This window comes from Arachis hypogaea, chromosome 11 (genome assembly GCF_003086295.3).
Source record: "Arachis hypogaea cultivar Tifrunner chromosome 11, arahy.Tifrunner.gnm2.J5K5, whole genome shotgun sequence".
Classification (NCBI taxonomy): domain Eukaryota; kingdom Viridiplantae; phylum Streptophyta; class Magnoliopsida; order Fabales; family Fabaceae; genus Arachis; species Arachis hypogaea.
In genome coordinates this window covers 32,902,227-32,925,944 of record NC_092046.1, presented here as the reverse complement: position 1 = coordinate 32,925,944, position 23,718 = coordinate 32,902,227, and the positions used below count along the sequence as shown (strand labels likewise).

At 35.6% G+C, this 23,718-nt stretch overlaps 1 protein-coding gene and 1 non-coding gene across 2 annotated transcripts; both read left to right on the top strand.

The window, feature by feature from the left end:
- The first annotated feature begins 6,525 nt into the window (after positions 1-6,525).
- On the top strand, positions 6,526-6,633 carry LOC112725134 (small nucleolar RNA R71). The gene has a single exon (XR_003164261.1). It is a non-coding gene; the product is annotated as a small nucleolar RNA R71 (small nucleolar RNA).
- A 9,984-nt stretch (positions 6,634-16,617) lies between these two features.
- Positions 16,618-23,374, top strand: LOC140176085 (uncharacterized). Its single transcript, XM_072205951.1, has 5 exons — positions 16,618-16,689; positions 20,739-21,527; positions 21,859-22,141; positions 22,232-22,428; positions 22,982-23,374. Exons 1-5 carry the CDS (start codon positions 16,618-16,620, stop codon positions 23,372-23,374), a joined length of 1,734 nt encoding a protein of 577 aa, XP_072062052.1.
- Positions 23,375-23,718: the final 344 nt, after the last annotated feature.

The following is a 23,718-nucleotide window of genomic DNA, read 5'->3' as shown; positions in this document are numbered from 1 at the left end:
GATTGAAAAATCGCGCAGTGTCCTTTGCTGGAAAGGCTTTCTCCTTTTCGTCAACCTTTATTATCCTCTTGACTCGTTTTGTTGAGGGCTTGACTGCGGTTGAAGAAGGCTCTGCCACTAATGCTCTTTTAGTTCCCCTTCTTGCTGGTGGTCTGGAAGTTGCTTTCTCCTTTCCTTTCTTGGTGGCCATCCTGAAAGAAGGGAAGAGAAAGAAAATTAAATGCAAAGAGAGATACAGCAAGGAAGGAAACGGAAAAGAGGGTGAATGATGCACAGTAAAATGTAGATGACATTAACACATGCTCTCGAGTACATATGAAAAGCCATCAATGGGAAATAGCTAGTACATAAAAAGACAAGTGAATGCAAGGTGTTTATTGGCATGCTGGCAAAGGGCATGAGTAGCATAGGCCAAGCATTACTTTGTAACAAACCATCACGTTTGTATTGACAATTGAATTCAATTAATAAATAATAGGGAAAAGTTGTGAAAAGCAAGTATTGAATAGTATAGGAACATAGAGAAGTGCATAATGCCACATGGGCTTTTTCACAAACACATAGCATGCATGTTAAACAAGATGTAAAAAGTATGAAATTGAACATGCAAGCAATCCCCAAAATAATAATAATAATAATTGTCAAATAAATTGTAACAAGTCACAAGCATATGGTGAGGGATAATGACTCGAAAAAAATTTCTAACACCATGTAAAAAGGGAAAAGAAGAATAAAGAAAATAAAAGTTTGAAAAGAAAAAGAAAAGAAAAAGAAAATAATAATATATACATAATATAATAAGAATGATAGAAAAGAGAAGAAGGAAGAAGAAGGTGAAACCTTGTTAATGGAGGAGTGAGAGAGAGAGTGAGATAGAAAGGAGAAGGGGGAAAGAAGAAAGAGGGAAGAAGGAGGGAAAAGAAAAATTAGGATTTGAAGGAAAGAAAGATAGGATAATTTGGCAATTGGGGTTTAGCTGTGCGGCGCATGCGACGCGGCCACCTGGGGCATGCGTTCGCATGGGGGCACGTCAGGGAAGGGGACACGATCGCGTCTGTCCCGCGGTCGCGTGACCTATGTTGCGCTGCTGGCGCGAGTGCAGCCTCGCTCCAGCACAACTCTCTGTTCGATTCATTTTAATTGCCAAAATTGGGTGACGCGATCGCGTGGGCCACGCGATCGCATGAGTGTGCGTTATAAAATGGGGGACGCGGCTGCGTCAGCGACGCGGTCGCGTGACAAGGATTGTACTTCCAGCACCAATCCAGCACCATTCTCGCACAATATAGCACTGTGCACCCCTTTACATCGAAAATTCAGGGCACGCGGCCGCGTGAGGCACGCGGTCGCGTGGGAGGCCATGATGTCCAAGCGACGCGGTCGTGTGGAGTAATTTGTGCCATTGGCACGACTCCAGCGCTCCTCCTGCGTAACTTTCTGTTCATTTTTATTTTTCTTTACTCCTCCTGCCACGCGGACGCGTCGCTGGTGCGATCGCGTCGCGCGGCGAAATTTTTTTTTTTAGGAAAGATAAAGACATGTAATTGAAAGAGCACGGAAGCACTAATAAAGAGAAGAGTTATTAAAGAAGAAAAACTAAAAGTGAAGAAAGGAACGATCATACCGCGGTGGGTTGTCTCCCACCAAGCACTTTGCTTTTACATCCGTAAGTTGGACGCTCCACTAGCTCAATCTGCTGCTATGTGGGGATCTTCCAAGTGGAAGATCTCAAGCTCCTTATTTCTCTGCACCTTCTCACCATGGTACAGCTTTAGGCGGTGTCCATTAACCTTAATAAGTTCAGAACTTGAAGGATGGCTTAGGTGATAAACTCCGTACGGTTCAGCCTTCTCTATTCTGTATGGATCTTCCCATTTTGATCTCAACTTGCCGGGCATGAGCCTCAGTCGAGATTTGTAAAGGAGAACAAAATCTCCAGGTTGGAACTCTCTCTTCTTGATGTTTTGATCATGCACAACTTTCATCTTTTCCTTGTATATTCTGGAGTTCTCATAAGCTTCTAGGCGAAGGTTCTCGAGTTCCTGTAGTTGCAACTTTCTTTCAGTTTCGGCTTTCTCAATTTCCATGTTGCACTCTTTAACTGCCCAGAAGGCTCTGTGTTCGATTTCAACTGGAAGATGGCAAGCTTTTCCATAAACTAGGCAAAAGGGACTCATCCCAATGGGTGTCTTGTATGCTGTTCTATATGCCCACAGTGCATCTTGTAGTCTGGTGCTCCAGTCTTTTCTATGAGGCTTCACTATCTTTTGCAAGATACGCTTAATTTCTCTGTTTGACACCTCGGCTTGCCCATTAGTTTGGGGTGGTAAGCTGTTGCAACTTTATGGATTATCCCATGCTTCTTCATCAATCCTGTTAGTCTCCTGTTACAAAAATGGGTGCCTTGATCGCTCACGATCGCTCGTGGTGATCCAAAGCGGCATATAATATGGTTTCTCACAAAGGAAACAATAGTGTTAGCATCATCAGTGCGGGTAGGAATTGCTTCCACCCATTTGGAAACATAATCCACAGCTAACAATATATAAAAATATCCACTAGAATTTGGCAATGGACCCATGAAGTCAATGCCCCAGACATCAAAAATTTCGCAGAAAAGCATATAGTGTTGAGGCATCTCATCCCTCTTGGATATGTTACCAAATTTCTGGCATGGGTGACAGGATTTACAAAACTCAGCAGCATCTCTAAAAAGAGTAGGCCACCAGAATCCGCAGTCCAAGATCTTTCTAGCTGTTCTTTGAGGGCCAAAGTGTCCTCCACTCTCAGATGAGTGACAGGCCTCTAAAATGGACTGGAATTCTGATTGAGGGACACATCGTCTAATTATCTGGTCAGCGCCACATCTCCATAAATATGGGTCATCCCATATATAATATTTAGACTCGCTTTTCAGCTTGTCTCTTTGATGTTTAGAGAAATGTGGAGGAAATGTGTGGCTAACTAAATAATTAGCAACAGGTGCGTACCAAGGTGGAGGAAATGTTTGGATACTGCTTGCAGGTTGTCAAAAGGAAAATTATCATCTATAGGAGTAGAATCATCCTTAATATGTTCAAGGCGACTCAAGTGGTCCGCTACTAAATTTTGATTACCACTCCTATCCTTTATTTCTAGATCAAATTCTTGTAACAGCAGTATCCAACGTATAAGTCTTGGTTTGGATTCCTTTTTAGCTAATAAATACTTTAGAGCTACATGGTCCAAATACACTACTACTCTAGTACCAAGTAAATAAGCTCGGAATTTATCCAGAGCGAAAACAATAGCAAGTAGCTCTTTCTCAGTAGTAGTATAATTGGACTGGGCAGTGTCTAAAGTCTTAGACGCATAGGCAATAACAAAAGGATCCTTACCTTCACGCTGAGCCAGCGCTGCTCCTACTGCATGGTTGGAAGCATCGCACATGATTTCAAACGGCTGACTCCAGTCGGGTCCTCTCATAATTGGGGCTTGAGTTAGAGCAGTCTTTAGCTTATCAAATGCTTGTTTGCAATCTTCACTGAACTCGAACTCAATGTCCTTCTGCAGTAATCTGGATAAGGGAAGTGCCACCTTACTAAAGTCCTTAATAAATCTCCTGTAGAAACCTGCATGGCCAAGGAACGAACGGACTTCCCTCACAGAAGAGGGGTAAGGTAAACTAGAAATAACATTCACCTTTGCTGGGTCTACAGAAATGCCATTATTAGATACCACATGTCCTAATACAATCCCTTGCTTTACCATAAAGTGGCATTTTTCGAAATTCAATACAAGGTTTGTATTAATACATCTATCTAATACTCTAGATAATCCATCTAAGCAAAGGTTGAAAGAATCACCATAAACGCTAAAATCGTCCATAAAAACTTCCATACAGTCCTCAATAAGATCAGAGAAAAGGCTCATCATGCACCTTTGGAAAGTAGCTAGTGCATTGCACAAGCCAAAGGGCATTCTCTTATAAGCGTAAGTCCTAAAAGGACATGTAAAAGTAGTCTTTTCCTGATCCTCAGGAGCTATATGAATCTGGAAATAACCTGTGTAACCATCTAGAAAGCAATAATGTGATTTACCTGACAGGCGATCCAGCATTTGATCAATGAATGGAAGTGGGTAGTGATCCTTACGGGTAGCTTGGTTGAGACGCCTGTAATCAATGCAGACTCTCCAAGCATTCTGAACTCTAGTTGCTATGAGCTCTCCATGCTCATTCTTCACGGTAGTGACTCCGGACTTCTTGGGCACAACTTGTACTGGGCTTACCCATTCACTGTCTGAAATGGGATATATGATACCGGCTTCCAATAATCTGGTCACTTCCTTTTTGACAACTTCCAAGATGGTGGGATTCAATCTTCTCTGGGGTTGACGGACAGGTCTTGCTCCCTCTTCTAAAAATATTCTGTGCTCGCATACTTGAGGGTCGATTCCCACTATGTCTGCCAAACTCCACCCAATTGCTTTCTTATGCTTCCTCAGCACATCAAGTAACTGCTCTTCTTGTTGAGAAGTCAGTTCTCTTGCAATAATAACCGGAAGCTTCTGCTCATCCTCAAGGTAAGCATATTTTAGATGTGGAGGGAGAGGTTTCAATTCTAACTTTTGATCATGGGTAGGCTCTGGATTATCTGGGGCTTGCGAAAATGGCGAAGTGTCCTCATTGTCAGTTAAGAGGGTCTCCACACTTGGATCTTGTCCAGTGTGCCTCTCTTCAAACTCTTCTTTTTGAACTTCAGCCACACTCTCGTCTATGACATCACACTGGAAGATAGAACGATCTTCTGGGGGATTGTCAATGACTCCATTCAGATTGAAGATTACTATGCGGCCATCTATTTCAAAGGAGTATGTTCCTGAAAAAGCGTCCAATTTGAATTTTGATGTCTTCAGGAATGGTCTTCCAAGTAGGATTGATGATGGCTTATCTGAATCATTATGGGGCATCTCCAAGATGTAAAAATCAGTGGAAAATGTGAACCCTTTAATGTTTACCAAAACATCTTCAGCAACTCCAGCCACTGTAATAATGCTTTTATCTGCTAACACAAAACGAGCTGCCGACCTTTTTAAGGGAGGGAGCCTTAAAACATCATATATAGACAAAGGCATTATACTGACACATGTTCCTAAATCACACATGCAATCATAAATTACTACACCACCAATAGTACAACTAACTATGCAAGGACCTGGATCACTACATTTTTCAGGTAATCCTCCCATTAAAGCAGATATAGAACTACCTAAAGGAATAGTTTCTAATTCATTAATTTTGTCTATGGATACATAAGTCTTTTAGAAACTTTGCATATTTAGGTACCTGCTGAATAACATCAAAAGGGGAACAGTTACCTCAACCTTTTTGAATATTTCTACCATTTTAGGATCAGGTTCCAGCTGCTTCCTGGGCTTCCTTGCGAGTTGTGGAAATGGAATGGGAGTAGTGTTTTCTGTGGTGCCTGCGCCTTTTTGTGCTTCTTCCTGTGGTTGAGCTATCTCTTCTTTAGCTATGTCCCGTATATCCTCTTCCTCTTCAACATCTTCGATTTCTACCACCTCTTCAGCTGAGGCGTATTCTGGTGAGCTTGGTTCCTCCTGATTCCTCTCCTGCAGTGTGGTTCCGGACCTCAGGGTGATGGCATTACTGCCTCCCTTTGGATTGGGTAATGGTTGAGAGGGGATTCCAGTGGTGCTTGAAGGTTAGTTACTGGAATTTTGTGCTGAACCAAGTTGTGTCAATAAAGCTTGTAGAGTAGAGGTGAAACCATTCAGACTGGCGTTAATATTGTTCACGATGGTATTTTCCATGGCCAGTTATCTTTTCTCAAAAGCTTGTAATAAATCTTCATTAGAAGATACAGAAGAATGAGTAAACTGAGAGGTTTGCTGCTGATTGTTCGGTGGTCCTTGGTTTTACCTCAGGTGAGGTGCTCGGTAAGGTTGATTTTGCTGCCTGTTGTTGTTATTATTCCACCTCTGATTTCCCTGATTATCTCTGCCTCCCCTATTATTGTTGTCCCTCCAATTCTGGTTTGAATTGTCCTGCCATCCATGGTTATTATTTCCACTTTGATTGTACCCTTGGTTGGGGCGGTCGTAGAAGTTTTGAGTGGATGCCACCATGTTGTCTTCTTGTTGGAGCTACGGGCATTCATCAGTGTAGTGGCTGTAATCAGCACAAATTCCACAAATTCTTTGTGGAACTAGTTGTTGGTTTTGCTACGGTTGAGTTTGCTGAGCTTGTTGATTCAACTGCATTTGCTTCAGCAGGTTGGTCATCTCACAGATGCTTCGATTTAGAGCAGCAGTCTCTATGCCAGAAGATACTTCTGCAACGGCTTTTGAACGACCTTGCTTCTGTCTGTGGTTCCGAGTAGATTTAGCTAAATCACTGATCAATTGCCAAGCTTCATCAGTGGTCTTGTACTTCTTCATAGACCCATTGCTGGCACTTTCCAATGTGGTCTTATCTTGGGGCCTCATACCTTGTGTGATATAGCTGAGTAGCACGATCTTGTCAATCATGTGGTGGGGGCATGCTTCCAGAAGATTATTGAAGCGCTCCCAGTATTCAAAGAGAGTCTCATTGTCATCCTGAACAATTGTAGAGATATCCTTCCTCAGTTTATCAGTAACTTCAGATGGAAAGAATTTCTCCAGAAACTCCTTTCTGAGTGTATCCCAGTTGGATACATTTGTTAGAGGTTGAGTGTAGTACCACTCTCTTGCTTTTCCCTCAAGAGAGAACGGAAAAGCTTTCAGCAGAATTGAAGTTTCATCAGTGCCATCACGCCTGACAGTAGAACAGGCTGCCTGGAAATCTCTCAAGTGCTTGATAGGCTCTTGAGCAGGTAGGCCATGAAACTTGGGCATTAAATTCAGCAGTGCGGTCTTTATTTCAAAATCGGTAGCTACTGCTGGATGATGCGCTTGAAACGGTTGCATTGTAAAATCAGGAGCTCCTTCCTCCTGAATGGTAAATCTTCTAGCTGCCATGTTTTCTGCGCGTAAAACAACCGAATCAGTAGAACGGGGGCTGGTTTCTTCCTCAAGTTCACTTTCAGATCTGCCTTCAGAGCGGGCTAACCTACACTGTTCTCGCCTTATTCGTGAAATTGTTCTTTCAATTTCAGGATCAAATATTAGCAAGCGCGGATCAGGAAGTGAACGTGTCATTTGACGGAAGAAACATGCAGCTCATAGTAGCAAAATTAAATAAAATACAAATAAATAAATTCTAATTAATAAAATTAGCACTCTATTGCAACTCCCCGGCAACGGCGCCAAAAATTGATGGGAAGCAGAAGCTGGTGAATTAAAAATTTATTAAAATGGTTACGTTGCAAGTATAGTTCTTACTCACCGAAAATCTGCCTATCAATTTAGAAATATGTCACAGAGAGTTTAAATTAAAATTACTGGGAGTTTTAAGTCCCAGGTCGTCTCCCAACGAGTTACAAAAAAGTGTGCTGTTTTATTAATCAGATGTTCCAAGAAGTTGAGCTAAGTAAATTGGAATTTAAATTGAGGAATTTTAAATAATATAAATAAAAGCCTTGACTGGGAATTGATTAGTTAGAATCTCTATCATTGATGGAGTGATTTTTAAGATTGATTTATAATTAACGGTTACTCTGTTTGGTTATCCTTTACTAGGTAAGGGAAAGTCAAACAAGTTGGACTGCCAGATCTATTCATGAGTTACAACCCACTTAGTTCAAAGGGATTGGGTTGGTGACAGGATAGCAATCCAACATTTAACCCAACTATAAATTTCTCCTTCAATCCTTCCAACTCAAGAATTCCTTTTAATCAACTCCCTATCAAGTAATGAAACTACTCACGCATTGTAAATAAAGAATCCATGGCACATGAAAGGGAATTAAAAGAAAACATGATTATTGGAATTGAAATTAAATTAAAGAGAAATAATCCTTGCATTAATTAATCATAAAAGTATCTGAATGACAAAATTGAACATAACAAAGAACATGGAAGAATAAAACCAAGTTAAGAGAACAAACTAGAGTGATGAAGTCTTGATGAGGAAATAACTCTTCTCAATGTTCCAATGCTAAGATCAATTGAAAATTAAAATCCTAAAAACTAGAGAGAAAAACCTAAGAGAGTGAAAAAACTAGATCTAAAACTACTGAATGAATGTGTATGTTGTTTCTGCATATTCTCTAACTCTAGTCTGCTGTTCCGGGCCGAAAACTGGGCTGAAATAAGGTCTAAAATCGCCCCCATCGAATTCTGCAGATTATGCAGATCGCACATGTCACGCGATCGCGTCATCCATGCGGACGCGTCGCTTGTGCTTTTTCCTCTCCACGCGTTCGCGTCGTCCACGCTACCGCGTCGCTTGCGCTTGCCAATCCGCGTGGCCGCGCAAGCCATGCGGCCGTGTCGCTGCGATTTGCGCTCCTTCGCGCGGTCGCGTGAGCCATGCGACCGCGTCACTTCTCGCTGGTTATCTCCTCAAATTCTTGTGTTCCTTCCATTTTTGCTAGCTTCCTCTTCAATCTCCATCTCATTCATGCCCTATAAGGCCTGAAACACTTGACACACAGATCACGGCATCGAATGGAATAAAGGAGAATTAAAAGTAAATAATTAAAGTCTCTAGAAAGCAATTTTCAATCATGTACTGAATTTAGGAAGGAAATCTAAATGCATGCTAAATTGATGAATAAGTGGGCAAGGATCATGACAAAACCACACAATTAAACACAATATAAACCATAAAATAGTAGTTTATCACTTATTTCTTATTAGTTCTTGTTTTTATCTTCTCTTGCTACTATGAATTCTCACCCCGTTGGCTATGAGTATGGTTCTAACTATGTTGTAGGAAATGGAAACTACAATGGGAGCATGCATCAAGGATGGGACAATCAAAGATGGGAGGAGCCTCAAGCATATGATCAATCTTCATGACAACAACCTCCTCTAATGTGCTATGAGCAAGAGCCGTTCCATGATGCATACCAAGACAATGGCTATGATGAACCTCCTTGTGGTTATCAATAACCACCACCATATGCCTATGACCCCCCTCTTCAATATAGCCCTCAACCGTACTCACAAGCCTCATACCACCAAACACCTTCATATGACCCTAATTCTTATCCACCATACCAACCACCATATGAACCATACATAGAACCATCCCAATTCCAACATAATTATTCCCAAGAACCACCACCTCAATATGCACCACCTCCATGCCCTTACCAAGAAGAATAACCTTCCTATTATGAACCCTTTCTCCCAAACAATGAACCCTCCTATTCACCTCAAGCACCAATGAATGACACTCTCATTTCAATTCTCCAAGGACAAATGGAGATTTATATGATTCTTCAAGGAGTAATTAATTTAGCTTCCCAATACTTAGGGGTAATAACCCATGTAGCTCCCCAAAGCTTAGACACTCAAGTTACTCCCATGATCACATGTGGGAAATCTAATGAAGAACGGAGTATGAAAGAGAGATTGGAAACTTTGGTGGAGAATGAGGAGTTGGATTTTATATTGGAGCAATTGGAGAAAGCCATGATTGTTGAAAAAGAAGAAGAAGTGGTTGAAGATTTAGGAGATGTTGAATGCCCTTGGGAATACAAGGTTGTAGAGCCTTCTTCTATTGTGCTTGAAAGTAATGTTAAGGAGGATAGCGCACAACCTCCAAAGCATATTATGCATGAAGAATTGGAAGAAATGGAGCAAGCAACAAATCCCCCTATTTATGATGATTCCGCATCAACATATGATCCTTTTGAGCTTAATGAATCTTCCCCTTTGAATTTGAGGTTGATGTTGAGATAGATTTTACATTGCCTCTGGTTTTTGACTTGAGCGATGGGGAAGAATTAGAAGAATTTGGTGAAGAAGAGGTGGAAGTTGAAGAAGCTTATCAAGTGGTTGAAGTCCCTCAACAAAGAAGGACGAGAGTGAAAATTTCTTTGTCAAGACGGTTGGAACCATTTCCTTCTAGGCCACCATCCATTCTATCATTCAAGTGGGTAAAACCTTTATCCTTAAGCTTTAATTTCCCGCTTGAATATGGTTTGCTTGAGACGGATGGGTAACTTAGAGCTCTTTGTGTCTTTAAGAGCAAGAGAGAGATGGTTAGTGGTTGGAAATATCATTCTAGGTTCATTATGGTTGGAAACTAAAGGCCTAAGTGTAATGGTTGGTGTAGAGTTAGATTGCTTGGATCTAGGAAGTTGTTTAGATGCTTAAGTGAGAATTCGGATTGTATGCCACCCAATTGGACTTGTAATGATCAACTTGAAGATGGGTGTAAAAACAAGGTTTGGGATTCCGGCATACAAGAGGATCAATTTTGGGAGTCCTTAACTTGTGTGGAACTTCATCAAAGCTTAGAGCTATTAATTTTGAACTTTGGAACTTATTGGAAGTCCAAGCATTGGTGGGAGTTCAAGGATGAGTACATTCACAAGCCACCATGACAAGGAGCTCACCAAATGTCCAACTTAAGGACTTTAACTAAAAATGCTAGGTGGGAGATATCCCACCATAGTAACATTTTTTCATTTTCTCTTTTGTAAATATTGGTAACATTAGTTTAATGCGGGAGTGTTGCTACTGCATGGGTGCCAAACAGAGAGTTGTACGCAAAGAGTGCGGACACTGTGCGCCATGCGTACGCGTGCTCGACGCGTACACGTAACCCTCTGTTTTCCTTCCCACGCATACGCATGACCCACACATAGGCGTCGCACCCTATTTTCCCATTCCACTTCTACACGTACGCGTGGGCACCCCTGCTTCACCCACCTTTCTTTTCTTATCTTGTTTCCAATTCTTTCTTTCTTTTCTCTTCTCCTCTCTTCTTCCCCTCTCCAACCATCATCCAACACCACCATTTGCCAACTACTATTGTCTTCCTTATATTAGTCAGTTGTTAGTTGTTAGTAGTTAATTAATTAGTTAGTTAGCTTAATTTTTGTTTTAGTTGGTAAGTGTTGGATTATTAATCTTGTTTGTTGTTTATTGCTGCTGATCACTGATAGGATGCTATTTTAGCATCATTGTTGTTAATATTCATTGTTGGATTCTTTGTTGAGGTTATATTTTGTTGCTTGGTCATATGCATCCATATGTTATGCTTATGTCTTAATGACATATTGATCATTAATTGTTTAACTATGTGCTCTACACATACTGGAAACTATTCTTTTTGGCATAATGCTTCATTTGTGAAATTGGATTGTAAGCTCACCTAGGAACATCTTTTGGAAATTCTCAAGGCATATGAACCATGCTTGCTACATGATTGATTTTTAGCTTATATCTCTCTTTTAATAAGTTGCATAGCATCCATGTGTCCCACTTTATGTCAATTAGGTGATGCAAGAAAAATTCAAAGTGTGTCATTGATTGATGTGCAAGTCTCATATTTCGTTTTATTCATTTAGTTTCCTAGCACATCAATCAATGTTCATTCATCATCCATTTCACATTTACTTGATTATTGCTTGAGTGCTTTTAGGCTTCTTTATTACTTGTTTGTTGGCTTTAACTTACAAGTTTTCTTTGAAGTATTTCAAGCACACTAGAATGAGTGAAGTATATGTTTCTTTTGTGTAGTTGTGACACACTTGTTTTCATTAATGTCACAAACTTATTCACTTACTTCATTTTAGTGATTATAACCTCATTCCAACAATCTACGCTTCCTTGCTTTTTTATTTTCTCATCTTACGGTGTTATTTTTTATTTTTCATGGATGATTCACTATAAGCAACAAGGAAAGCGGGAGAAAGAACATGCAGCAGCCGATTGACCCACCAGCTGAAGGTGGGGTGATGATGACTCTTTCTACCCCGCCTGATCTTATATGCACCGAGGATGGTGCAAACTTTTAAGTGTGGGGAGGTCGTCCGACCGATCGGCCATTTTTGGGTGACAAATTTCTAATCCCAACACTTTCATATTTTATTTTTCTTTTATTATCTAGGTCTTTTTGAATTTTTAGTTGCATTTTCTTGGTTTGCATTTATATAATAAGCTTAATCAAAATAATAAAATTTTTCAAGGAATTTATCTATAGGGCATTCCAAAATTGATTTGAGTAAAAATTTTTCATCAAACTTGCTTGAATTATATATTGTGGAACATGTTTTTGGGCTAAGAACACACAACCATGTGAGTTTTGAGCCTTAATTGTGTGGTTACATCATATAACCACTATTTTCATTCTTGTGTGTATTATTCTCTTTCTATGATTGTAATCTTTGATTTGTTTGATTTTTTATATCCATTATTTTGTGTATAAATGCATTTATATGATTGAGGCTTTTATTTCATTTAGCTCACTTACCCAAATGGCCTTACTCTTTTATCCACCTTTGTTAACCAATTTTGAGCCTATGTTAATCCCCTTTTATTCTTAATTTTAGCACATCACTATCCCTAAGTGAAAAATAATAAATGTTCCTTATTTGGATCTTTGATTAGCTTAGACTAGTGAGAGTGTGTATCATTCAAGTGTGGAAAAATTTGGGAACATTGGTTAGGATAAAAGTGTATTTTTATATTTTTGTTGAGATCTTGAGAATTGGGTACATACTCATGCATTAAATATTAAACCACATGCATTGATGTTCTTGAATATATTTTAGTTGAAAAAATGAGAAAAATAAAAGAAAAAAGGGAAAGAAAAAAATAGAAAAAGAAAGCAATAAAAGGAGACAAAAATGCCCCAAAGTAAAGTAATAATAACAATGCATATGTGTTGTGATAAAAAAGAGAATGCATGAGTGTGTGAAAAAGTGAAGAATAGGTAGTTAGGTTTGCATTTGAATTGTATAAGTTGTTATATATGTTAGGCGAGAGCTTAGGTTAATCAAAGATGCAAATTTCAAGCTCACTTAGCCATATATATCCTTACCTTGACCCTAGCCTCATTACGACCTATGAAAAAGTCCTCATGATATATATATGCATGCATTGAATAATTGTTAATTGTTAGATGAAAAACAAATCTTAGAAAGCATGATTAGAGGAGAAATAATCATGTTGTGGTTAGTAACAAGGATAGAGATCTTTAACCATCAACCCTTGCCAAGACCTTTTTATCATTTGAGTTTCCTTTACTTTCATGCAATTTACATTTCTTGTCCCTTATTTCAAAACCCCAAAAATATGTAATCATAACCAATAATATGCACACTTCCCTGCAATTCCTTGAGAGATGACCCGAGGTTTGAATACTTCGGTTTATTTTTATTGTGGTTTGTACTTGTGACAAACAAAATTAAACTTTCATTGAGGTTTAATTGTCGGTTCGGATCTATACTTGCATCGTGATTATTTCTATTGAGAAATTCTAGACCGACAATTATCCTCCATCAATGCTTCTTCTTTTCCTTCAACGCCTGATATTAGAGACCAGAATGGAGTCACGGTCACGGAGAGAGGCAGAGGGCAGAGCTTCTTCTTTTTTGACTCCTGAGAAAAACCGCCGTCCTCCACCTGAGAGCAGAGCTTCTTGTTCTTCTTCTTATTCTTCGCCGAGCTCGCCGCCGCGCCATCCTCTTCATGTAATTTCCCACTCTCTCTCTCTCTCTCTCTCTCTCTCTCTCTCTCTCTCTCTCTCTCTCTCTCGCTCTCGCTCTTTCTCACACTTTATCACATTGTGATTTGTGATTCTGCATGTAAGTTCTTCTTCTTCCACAGACTCGTCGTTGCAACATCTTTGCCGGACGCCGTCGCTGTGAGCCTGTCGCCATAGCACGTCACCGTCGCAGCTAAAAAAACCACTTGCATGCTTAGTATTAGAAAAAAGTAGAGTACTAACTTCAGATTCAGTTATAGATTTCAAGTAAGTAAGGAAAGTACTGTGTGTTATTTAATTAATCTTCATGAATATTGCTCGTAATATTAATTGCTCTGTTTATTTCGATTTACTTATTGAATTTTCATCTTTTCTACTAGTCACTGTAGTTTGGTAGGATTCCTATTTGATTTGACATTTGTTTTGGTGAATTTATGCTCTGGATTAACTAATTTGTTGTTTATTTTGCTTTTGTTAATGTGGAATCTAGCTCGGCATGGAAAATTCCGGAGTGTATTTTTGAATTTTTGTTTTCTGGTTTCTTTATAGAAAAGTTCATCCGTTTTTAATAACCTTGGGTAGACTCTTCATATCTTGTAATATGCTTGCTCCATATCTCATATTTTCTGATTCTTCCCTGACTGCCTTGGTTTTACCTGCTATATGTCTTTAGCATGGTTCTAAGCACCATCTGGTAACATTCTCTTTCTAATCATCTTCTTATGTTAGAATCTTCATTGTTGATGAAGATTTTTACTACTATAAATTAAGTACATTGATAATGTCAGTGTTTGGTTGGTTCCATAGGAAGGTGCTTCAAGTCATGTTTGAGTTTGTCTTAAAAATTAGACTTTCTTATAATGCTATGAGGTATAATGACATTGCCAAGTTTGGGTATACTGCAATGGGATGATTCAAATTCATAGGAGAGGAAGACTCAAGCCAAAGCAATTCTCCAACTTCACAAAATGCTAGTCATGTAAAAAGACCAGCTGACCTGGGAGGGTAAGGTTCAAATCCTTAGTTTCTTTGTCCTTTTCTAGTTGGTGTTAATTATTATTGGATTAATCCGTGGTAAAAAGATTTAGCTACGTTGTTTACTTCACTCAGGGTCATGATTGGAATAAAAGAGCATGTGTACTCAATACTCCTTCTAAGTGTTTTCTTTCTTGAATATTTAGAGATTCAAATAAAGCTATCACATTGGTATCAACCTTGATTTTGATGAAATTAGTAACTTATTTTTAAAACTTAGATAGTTAATTCTTCTACGACAGTCTTTTCGGAAACAACTAACAGTAGTTACCTTTTAAAAAACTATTATAAACTAATTGACATATCTTTTTATTTGTGTATAATAATTTGGTAGATATGCTTTAAACAAAGCTGTCTAATGTCTAGCGTTCAAGTCAAATTTATTATCTATGATCAATCTTCTATGCGGTTAAGTTGTTAAGATTATGCATTTTGTAAGGGGTTTGTTCAAATTGTCTAGCTCAAACAGGTGGTTTAAATTATGCTCATAAGGTGTCTTGTTTATAGATGGATTCTATAGATGGATTATGCAACTTGCCATCAAAATTATGCTCATCAATTTCATAATCTTGTTTCTTTTAAACGATTTAATCTTGTTTCATTTTTCTCCACAACAGTTGGATCACTTTTTCTCTTTAACAAAAGAGTCATGCGCTTCTTTCGTAGAGATGGCCATAACTGGCACAAGAAGAAAGACGAAAGGACTGTCGGAGAGGCACACGAACGCCTTAAGGTGCTTTGCAATTTTTCATTTATGGAATACTTCTTTGCTTTTTGATCCCTATATTGATTTCCATAATCTTCAATTATAATGATTTGCATCATTAGGTTGGAACTATCGAAGCCTTAAATTGTTACTATGCACATGGAGAGCAGAACCCTACTTTCCAGAGGCGGAGCTATTGGATGTTGGATCTGTGAGTAAATTTCAACTATTACTTCACCAATCAGCACCATTATAAGGGGAAAGTTCATACTGGGGTTAACTAAATATTGAAGAAGAACTTCTGAGATTAACCTTTCTTAACTCTGGAATAAAGAACCTAATATATGCATAACTACTCTTTGAGATGTGTTTGTGCATATGTTATTGTAACAGTTGTGCAGAATAACTGATATTCTGTTGTTTCATGGCAGGGCATATGAGCATATTATTCTTGTGCATTATAGAACAACAAGTGAGGTGACTCTTTATAACTTGATTCTCGATAAACATGATAATAGTACTTTGTCCTATTGATATTTACCTTTATTTAAATGGTTCATGCTATATCCTGACCAGTTTATATTTCTTCTATAAGTTTGTTATGGTGGTTTTTCTTTTCTTTGCTATTGGTATTAACATGATATTTACTATTTCTATTGATCCATCTCTCTATTCTCTCTTATTTTCTAGTTCTGAAGTGAAATACAAGGACACTGATATAAGAGAAAATGGCTATTGTTACTAAGATTTCTCATGTTCTATGACTTTTTTGTAAGAATAGCATTTTGTAAGGGGTTTGTTCAAATTGTCTAGATCAAACATTTAGAAGCTCAAGAACTTTGTAGGTTCAAGACAGAAAGGGAGTCGTAATTTTCACTTGTCAAGTTTTGTTGTATCTCTTGCATATGCTTGGGTTTGCAAGGTGAAAGCTAAAGAAACTAAGAGCAAGAAAGTTGGCATGGCTATAAATGTTGATTGTAGGAACTGATTAGATCCACCTCTTCCTCCAACATACTTTGAAAATTGCATCGGTGCAAGAATTACATTTGCTTAAACAAGAAAATTCTTGGATGAAGATGGTGGAGTAGTTGTGACTGTGGAATCACTGAGTTCTGCTTTGGAGACACTGAAGGATGGGGTTTTGAATGAAGCTGAGACTTGATCATCATTTTTGCATGATGGGCTGCACAGTGATGAAGAAATGAAGATTACTGGTGCTACTGGCACACCAAGGTTTGAGGTTTATGGAAGTGATTTCGGATGGGGATGACCAAAGAAAGTAGACATGGTGTCTATTGATAGAACTGGTGCAATTTCTCTCTCAGATATCAGAGATGGTGTTAGTCTTGATAGCAATGTGATAGCTTTATTGATATATTGATAGCAATATTGATATGCTTGATATATTTAGAAATACTAAAAATGCAGCTATATTGAATATTTAGATAGCTTAATCACATTCTAAAAATAGGTTTATGGTCTTGAGTATTTAGAGATACTAAAAAATGCAGCTATATTGATATGCTTGATAACAAATTGGATATGAAGCACAATGAGACCTTAGAACAATTCATAAAGACAAGGGGTTATTCTGAATTATTTGTAAAAGCATATTTTTTGAGTAGTTCATTTGTATCTTATAAGACTCTTTTTATTTCTATAAACATTGGGCACACTTATTTATATGTTAAGATCATTGGATTCTTTGGTTACTAGTGAAGCAAGGAATGGATCCAAATATTAATAGTAGAAGCAAAATATATTGGAGATCTTGTAAAAGGAGAAACAAGATATGGAAAAAACTAATAATATATGGCTATTAAAATCGACAGCAACATTGTCACTTTTTAAATTTAATATAGACAAAAATCAACGGCAGTGTTATCGATTTTTAATGTAAAATAGACAAAAGAAAATGAAAAATATGTCAGTAATTTAATAATTAAATCGACAGCTAATTTGTCAATTTTAATAAATCAAATATTGATACAAGCGTTGTCGATTTTAGATAAAATTATCGACAACCAAGGTGTCGCTTTTATTAAATATGTAAAAATCTTAAACCTATATTATCGACACGGTAACTGTCGATTTTATTGAAAGTTTATCGACAATCTGAAAAGCCGTTGATTTTATTAGTATTTTGAAAAATTGACACGTTTTAAAGCGGCAGCTAATACCGTCAATTTTTAATATTATAAATAGCTTTGCCGTCGATTTTAACGATGTTTCTTATAGTGAAGTATTATATTTTGATATCTATAAATATCTATATATCTTTTACAGTGTAAACATACATCTATAAATGACATATAGATATTTGTAGGTATAAAAATATAATCTTTTAAAACAATAAAAAAATATTTATTAATCTTTTTTCTAATTATCCATAAAAAATGATGTTTTTTATGTGGGGACTATCCTAGGACTTAGATTGCCTAATGTCTTCCGACTAAAAAAAATGAATTTGCATATTTAAAGATTTTTTATTTGTTTTAAAAAATAAATAATTATTTTAATTTATTATAAAAAAATTTTTTTGAGTATCTCTCCACATAAGAAAAGTGTTTGAAGTCACATACATTATCAAGTTTAATATCAACTTATGAGTTATATTGAAGAGTGATTGTACACTAACAATATAATTTTATTGTATGTGAATAACTACGAGATGACTTAAATATGGCTAAAAAAATAAAATAAAATTCTTCATATGAATGTCGGGTTAAAAGGATGAAATCCAAGAGAACATTTTAAGGAGTTGAACTCATCTTTTTAAATTGAAACTAAATTGGTAAAAGTGTATTGATTAAATTTAAAGTGTAGAAAAATTTATCTAATCAGAAATATAAAGGGTATTTATAAATTTGATTAATTAATATTATTGATATTATTATTACTATTATTATCTATTCTATTCTATTATATAAAAATCGGATGTCTGCTCTTATTGATGAAGCTGACGTGGCATGCTTCGGAAAGTGTTTCCCGATTTAATTGTTTTAACTCATTCAATACAATTTATTGCACTGACTTAATTATATCAACTAATTGATTTGATTAGATATTTAAATATTAATATAATTAATATAATTTATTATAATTTATATTACTTAATTAATTATATTACATTAATTATAATTCGTTATATTAGTGAATTAGTCTTTTCATTTATAAAGTCTAAAATAAAATAAATAAATTGTTATTTATTCTAATTAAATTTATTTATATACTATATATGAATTAATGTTAAGATGTAAAATATAGAACTTGTGGATTGTAATAAAAACGCAAATCAGGAAAAAAAAACGCATACAATTATAAAAGAATTAAATCTATCCTCTTTATTTATTTTTAACCATCGTTTTAGATTTTAATTTTTTTTAAACCAATGATAGTAAAATTTTATTGATGCTAGATAAAATTATAGAAAAATCAAATCATAATTTGTATTTATTGATGCTAGATAAAATTATAAATTGTTACTCTTTCAATCAAATCATACCACATATCTATCTATTCTATCTATTCTATTATATAAAAATTGGATGTCTGCACTTAATGATAAAGCTAACGTGGCATGCTTCGGAGAGTGTTTCCCGATTTAATTATTTTAACTCATTCAATACAATTTATTGCACTGACTTAATTATATCAACTAATTGATTTGATTAGATATTTAAATATTAATATAATTAATATAATTTATTATAATTTATATTACTTAATTAATTATATTACATTAATTATAATTCGTTATATTAGTGAATTAGTCTTTTCATTTATAAAGTCTAAAATAAAATAAATAAATTGTTATTTATTCTAATTAAATTTATTTATATACTATATATGAATTAACGTTAAATTATAAAATATAGAACTTGTGGATTGTGATAAAAACGCAAATCAGAAAAAAAAAACGCATACAATTATAAAAGAAGTAAATCTATCCTCTTTTTTTATTTTTAACCATCGTTTTAGATTTTATTTTTTTTTTAAATCAGTGATAGTGGAATTTTATTGATGCTAGATAAAATCCTAGAAAAATCAAATCATAATTTGTATTTATTGATGCTAGATAAAATTATAAATTGTTACTCTTTCAATCAAATCATACCACATATCTATCTATTCTATTATATAAAAATTGGATGTCTGCACTTAATGATGAAGCTGATGTGGCATGCTTCGGAGAGTGTTTCCCGATTTAATTGTTTTAACTCATTCAATACAATTTATTGCACTGACTTAATTATATCAACTAATTGATTTGATTAGATATTTAAATATTAATATAATTAATATAATTTATTATAATTTATATTACTTAATTAATTATATTACATTAATTATAATTTGTTATATTAGTGAATTAGTCTTTTCATTTATAAAGTCTAAAATAAAATAAATAAATTGTTATTTATTCTAATTAAATTTATTTATATACTATATATGAATTAACGTTAAGTTATAAAATATAGAACTTGTGGATTGTGATAAAAACGCAAATCAGGAAAAAAAAATGCATACAATTATGAAAAATTAAATCTATCCTCTTTATTTATTTTTAACCATCGTTTTAGATTTTAATTTTTTTTTAAATCAGTGATAGTGGAATTTTATTGATGCTAGATAAAATTATAGAAGAATCAAATCGTAATTTACATTTATTGATGCTAGATAAAATTATAAATTGTTGCTCTTTCAATCAAATCATACCACATACAAAAATAAATTAAATTAAATAAATCGAATTTGCATCTCTATATAAATTGAATTGAATAAATTCGATTTAGGCAAATACGTAGTAAATTAAATTCATAAGGTTCGAATCATATGCAACTTCTGAATAATTATAATGTTATGGGTATTTTATATAAAAATTAATACAAAAATAATTTAAATTCTGTACAATATATTTTTTTGTATTTATGAGCTATTAAAAATGAGCGAAAAAATATTGTATGAAATTTGATTTTTTTTTGTATGGGTTGTTGTATAAAATACTAATATCATTATAATTATTTATTTTGAAACGGGAGTACAACTAAGATTTTATTAACAATTTTAAATAAAATATTTTTATAAAATTTTAAAATTTTTTATTATGAGCACTTTTTGTAATTATTATAAATAATTTTATAAAATTTAAAAATGGCTTAACAGATGTTATGAGTAAATCGTCTGACAAAAAAACTCATTACAAAATCGGTCGTATATGTGATTAATCGGTGAACTGTTAGAACTGGTTGATTTTTTAAAAGGTTTCCGGTTTGTTAATAACTCCTCCAAACAGTGCCGTTTTGACTTAAAAAAAAACTGAATCCCCAACGGCTTAAGCCCGTAACCCATTCCCACTCCCACACTTCTCTCCTCTCCTCTCTGAAATTGATGTGAAAATGAAAGGCCAAATCTATAGCAGTTGAGATTCTTAATGAAAATGAAAGGCCAAATCTACATGGAGCTATTCAAAATTACACGGTACATGGTCCATGTGGTCCGTACAACAAGAATTCACCTTGCATGAAGAATGGATCATATTCAAAGTTCTATCCTAAAGAGTTTAGACAGCGAATACTCATTGATGAGGCCGGATTTTCCAAATATAGGCGTATTGATAACGGTCGAACAGTGAAGAAAAGGAAATGTGTACTAGACAATAAGTTCATTGTTTCGTATAATCTAGAATTGTTGCTCAAGTTCGGGTGCCACATAAATGTGGAATACACATGCCAAACAAGTTCTATTAAGTATCTGTTTAAGTATGTACACAAGGGTAATGACCGCGTAACAACTACTCTATACAATGCTGGTGATCCGTCAGAAGCCACACAAGTTGTTGACGAAATTAGGAATTACTACGATTGTAGGTACATTTCGGCATGTGAGGCAGTCTGGCGTCTATTTGGATACGAAATCCAAGAGAAAGAACCATTTGTGATTATACTTCCATTCCATTTGGTGGATGAGCAACCTATGGTTTATGGTAAAATTTCTAATGTGAATGATATCGTCGAAAGAGCAATATCTCATAAGTCCATGTTTTTGGGATGGATGGCGGCAAACATGTCATATCCCTATACTCGAAGTCTGACTTATGCTGAGTTTCCAACCAAGTTTGTTTGGAAGGACGATTCTTCAAAGTGGTTTCCTCGAAAGAAAGGCTTCGCAATTGAAAGACTCATGTACATACAGGTAATGACGAGTTTATATTCAATTTTGATCTTACTTATTTAATGATTTAAATTTAAAATCTTAACAGCATATACCCCACGTCCATTTTATTCGATTTATCTACACTAGAAAATAAATGTTCAAATAACTTTCAACAGTTATAATCTGTAGATTATACAATTTTTTATTTTTCTATATTTTTTAGGAAAATTATTCTTATGCGGATGTGTAGCTACATAATAATTAAAATAGCGTAGCTTAATCCATTTAACAACTTAAAAGTGGGATTTTAACCAAATTTTTTGCAGCAAATATTGAAGAATATTACCAACGACTTCTCTTGAATACTCAGAGAGGATGTATGAGTTTTCGAGATATAAGAACAGTAGGAGGAACAATTTATGCTATGTATAGAGATGCATGCTTCGCCCTTGGACTCTTGCAAGATGACAAAGAATTCATTGATGTAATTAAGGAAGCAAGCTCATGGGCCTCAGGATCATATGTTAGGAGGTTATTTGTCATTCTATTAAAATCCAACAATATCTCAAGACCAGAACATGTCTGGGATAGATGTTGGCATGAACTCTTAGATGATATTTTGTATCGACAGAGAGCTGTGATGAACATGAGGGGTGGGTTTTTATTAATTACAATGATAAAAGTTCTTCCTTTTTGATCATTTTTAGTTTGATTGAATTTTTACAGTATCGTATAATATGCAGAGTTAACAATGTCAGATGATGAGATTAAGCAGTTGTGCTTAATGAATATAGACAAGATCTTACATTCCTATGGTAAAACCTTGAAAAACTATCCTCCAATGCCTTTAGCAACTAAAGTTGATAGTTCTTTGTTAACCGAAAGGGTTATTAGGGAAGAGCTAAACTTTAACAGAGATGATTTAAAATGTCTCAGACATGTTAGCCATCGCAACACCTGAGCGGAGATATGCATTCGATAAAATTGTTACAGCTGTGTATTGTGATGAAGGGGGTTTTTCTTTGTGTATGGTCATGGGGGTACTGGAAAAATATTTCTCTGGAACCTTATGTCTGCTGAGATTCGCTCAAGGGGTGATATAGTATTAAACGTTGCTTCGAGTAGTATTGCATCTTTACTTCTTCCCAATAGAAGAACGGCACACTCATGGTTCAAAATACCGCTGAATATAACTGAGGATTCTGTATGTAACATCAAACCTGGTTCCCCTCAAGCAATGTTGCTGTTGAAAGCCAAACTTATTTTGGGATGAGACTCCAATGGTTAGTAGGTACTGCTATGAAGTGCCTGATAAATGCTTGGGTGATATCATGAGGTGTTCTCCAACATATAGCAAAGATTTGCCCTTTGGAGGAAAAGGAGTTGTACTAGGTGGAGACTTTAGACAAATTCTTCCTGTCATTTCACGAGGATCGAGATAAGATATCGTTCATTCAACCGTGAATTCGTCTTACCTTTGAAAGTTTTGTCAGGTGCTCAAACTAACAAAAAATATGAGACTCTCTGTAAGGACGACTGCTTCAGATCAAGATGAGACAGAGCAATTTGGTGAGTGGTTATTGAAAGTTAGTGATGGTCTAATAGGTGACAATATGGATGGTGAATATGAGATATGTCTTCCAGGAGATATTGTTATTCCTTCTTCGGACCAGACATTTGATGAGTTAGTTCATTTTTCTTATCCAAATATTTTGGAAAACATGTCCTCAAAAGATTTTTTCAAAGCAAGAACTATATTGGCTCCCACACTTGACATCGTTAAAGAGGTCAACAACCATCTGATGGCTATCATTCCTGGAGGAAAAAATTATATCTTAGTTCGGATTCCATTTGTATGGATGAAGGGAATATGGAGAGTCAGCTAGATCTCTATGGTCCTGAATTACTGAATAGCATAAATTGCTCTGGTTTGCCTCCACATAAATTAATACTCAAGATTGGTGTTCCGGTGATGTTACTGAGGAATATTGACTAATCCAGTGGTCTTTGTAATGGTACAAGGCTACAAGTTAGGAAGTTTGAAAATCATGTCATAGAATGTGAAGTCTTAACGGGTAACAATGTTAGTCATATTGCTTTGATTCCAAGAATGAATATGGTACCAACAAATGAAACCGTCCCAGTTAGATTCCAACGAAGACAGCTTCCTATAATAGTATCGTTTGCCATGACAATTAACAAGTTTTAGGGACAAACTTTATCTCATGTT

Coding starts and splice junctions, on each gene's coding strand:
- LOC140176085 (XM_072205951.1), top strand. CDS start 16,618: ATGGTGTCTATTGATAGAACTGGTGCAATTTCTCTCTCAGATATCAGA. Junction 21,528..21,858: donor AAAGACTCATGTACATACAG/GTAATGACGAGT, acceptor TTGAATACTCAG/AGAGGATGTATGAGTTTTCG. Junction 22,429..22,981: donor ATTTAAAATGTCTCAGACAT/GTTAGCCATCGC, acceptor AAGTTTTGTCAG/GTGCTCAAACTAACAAAAAA.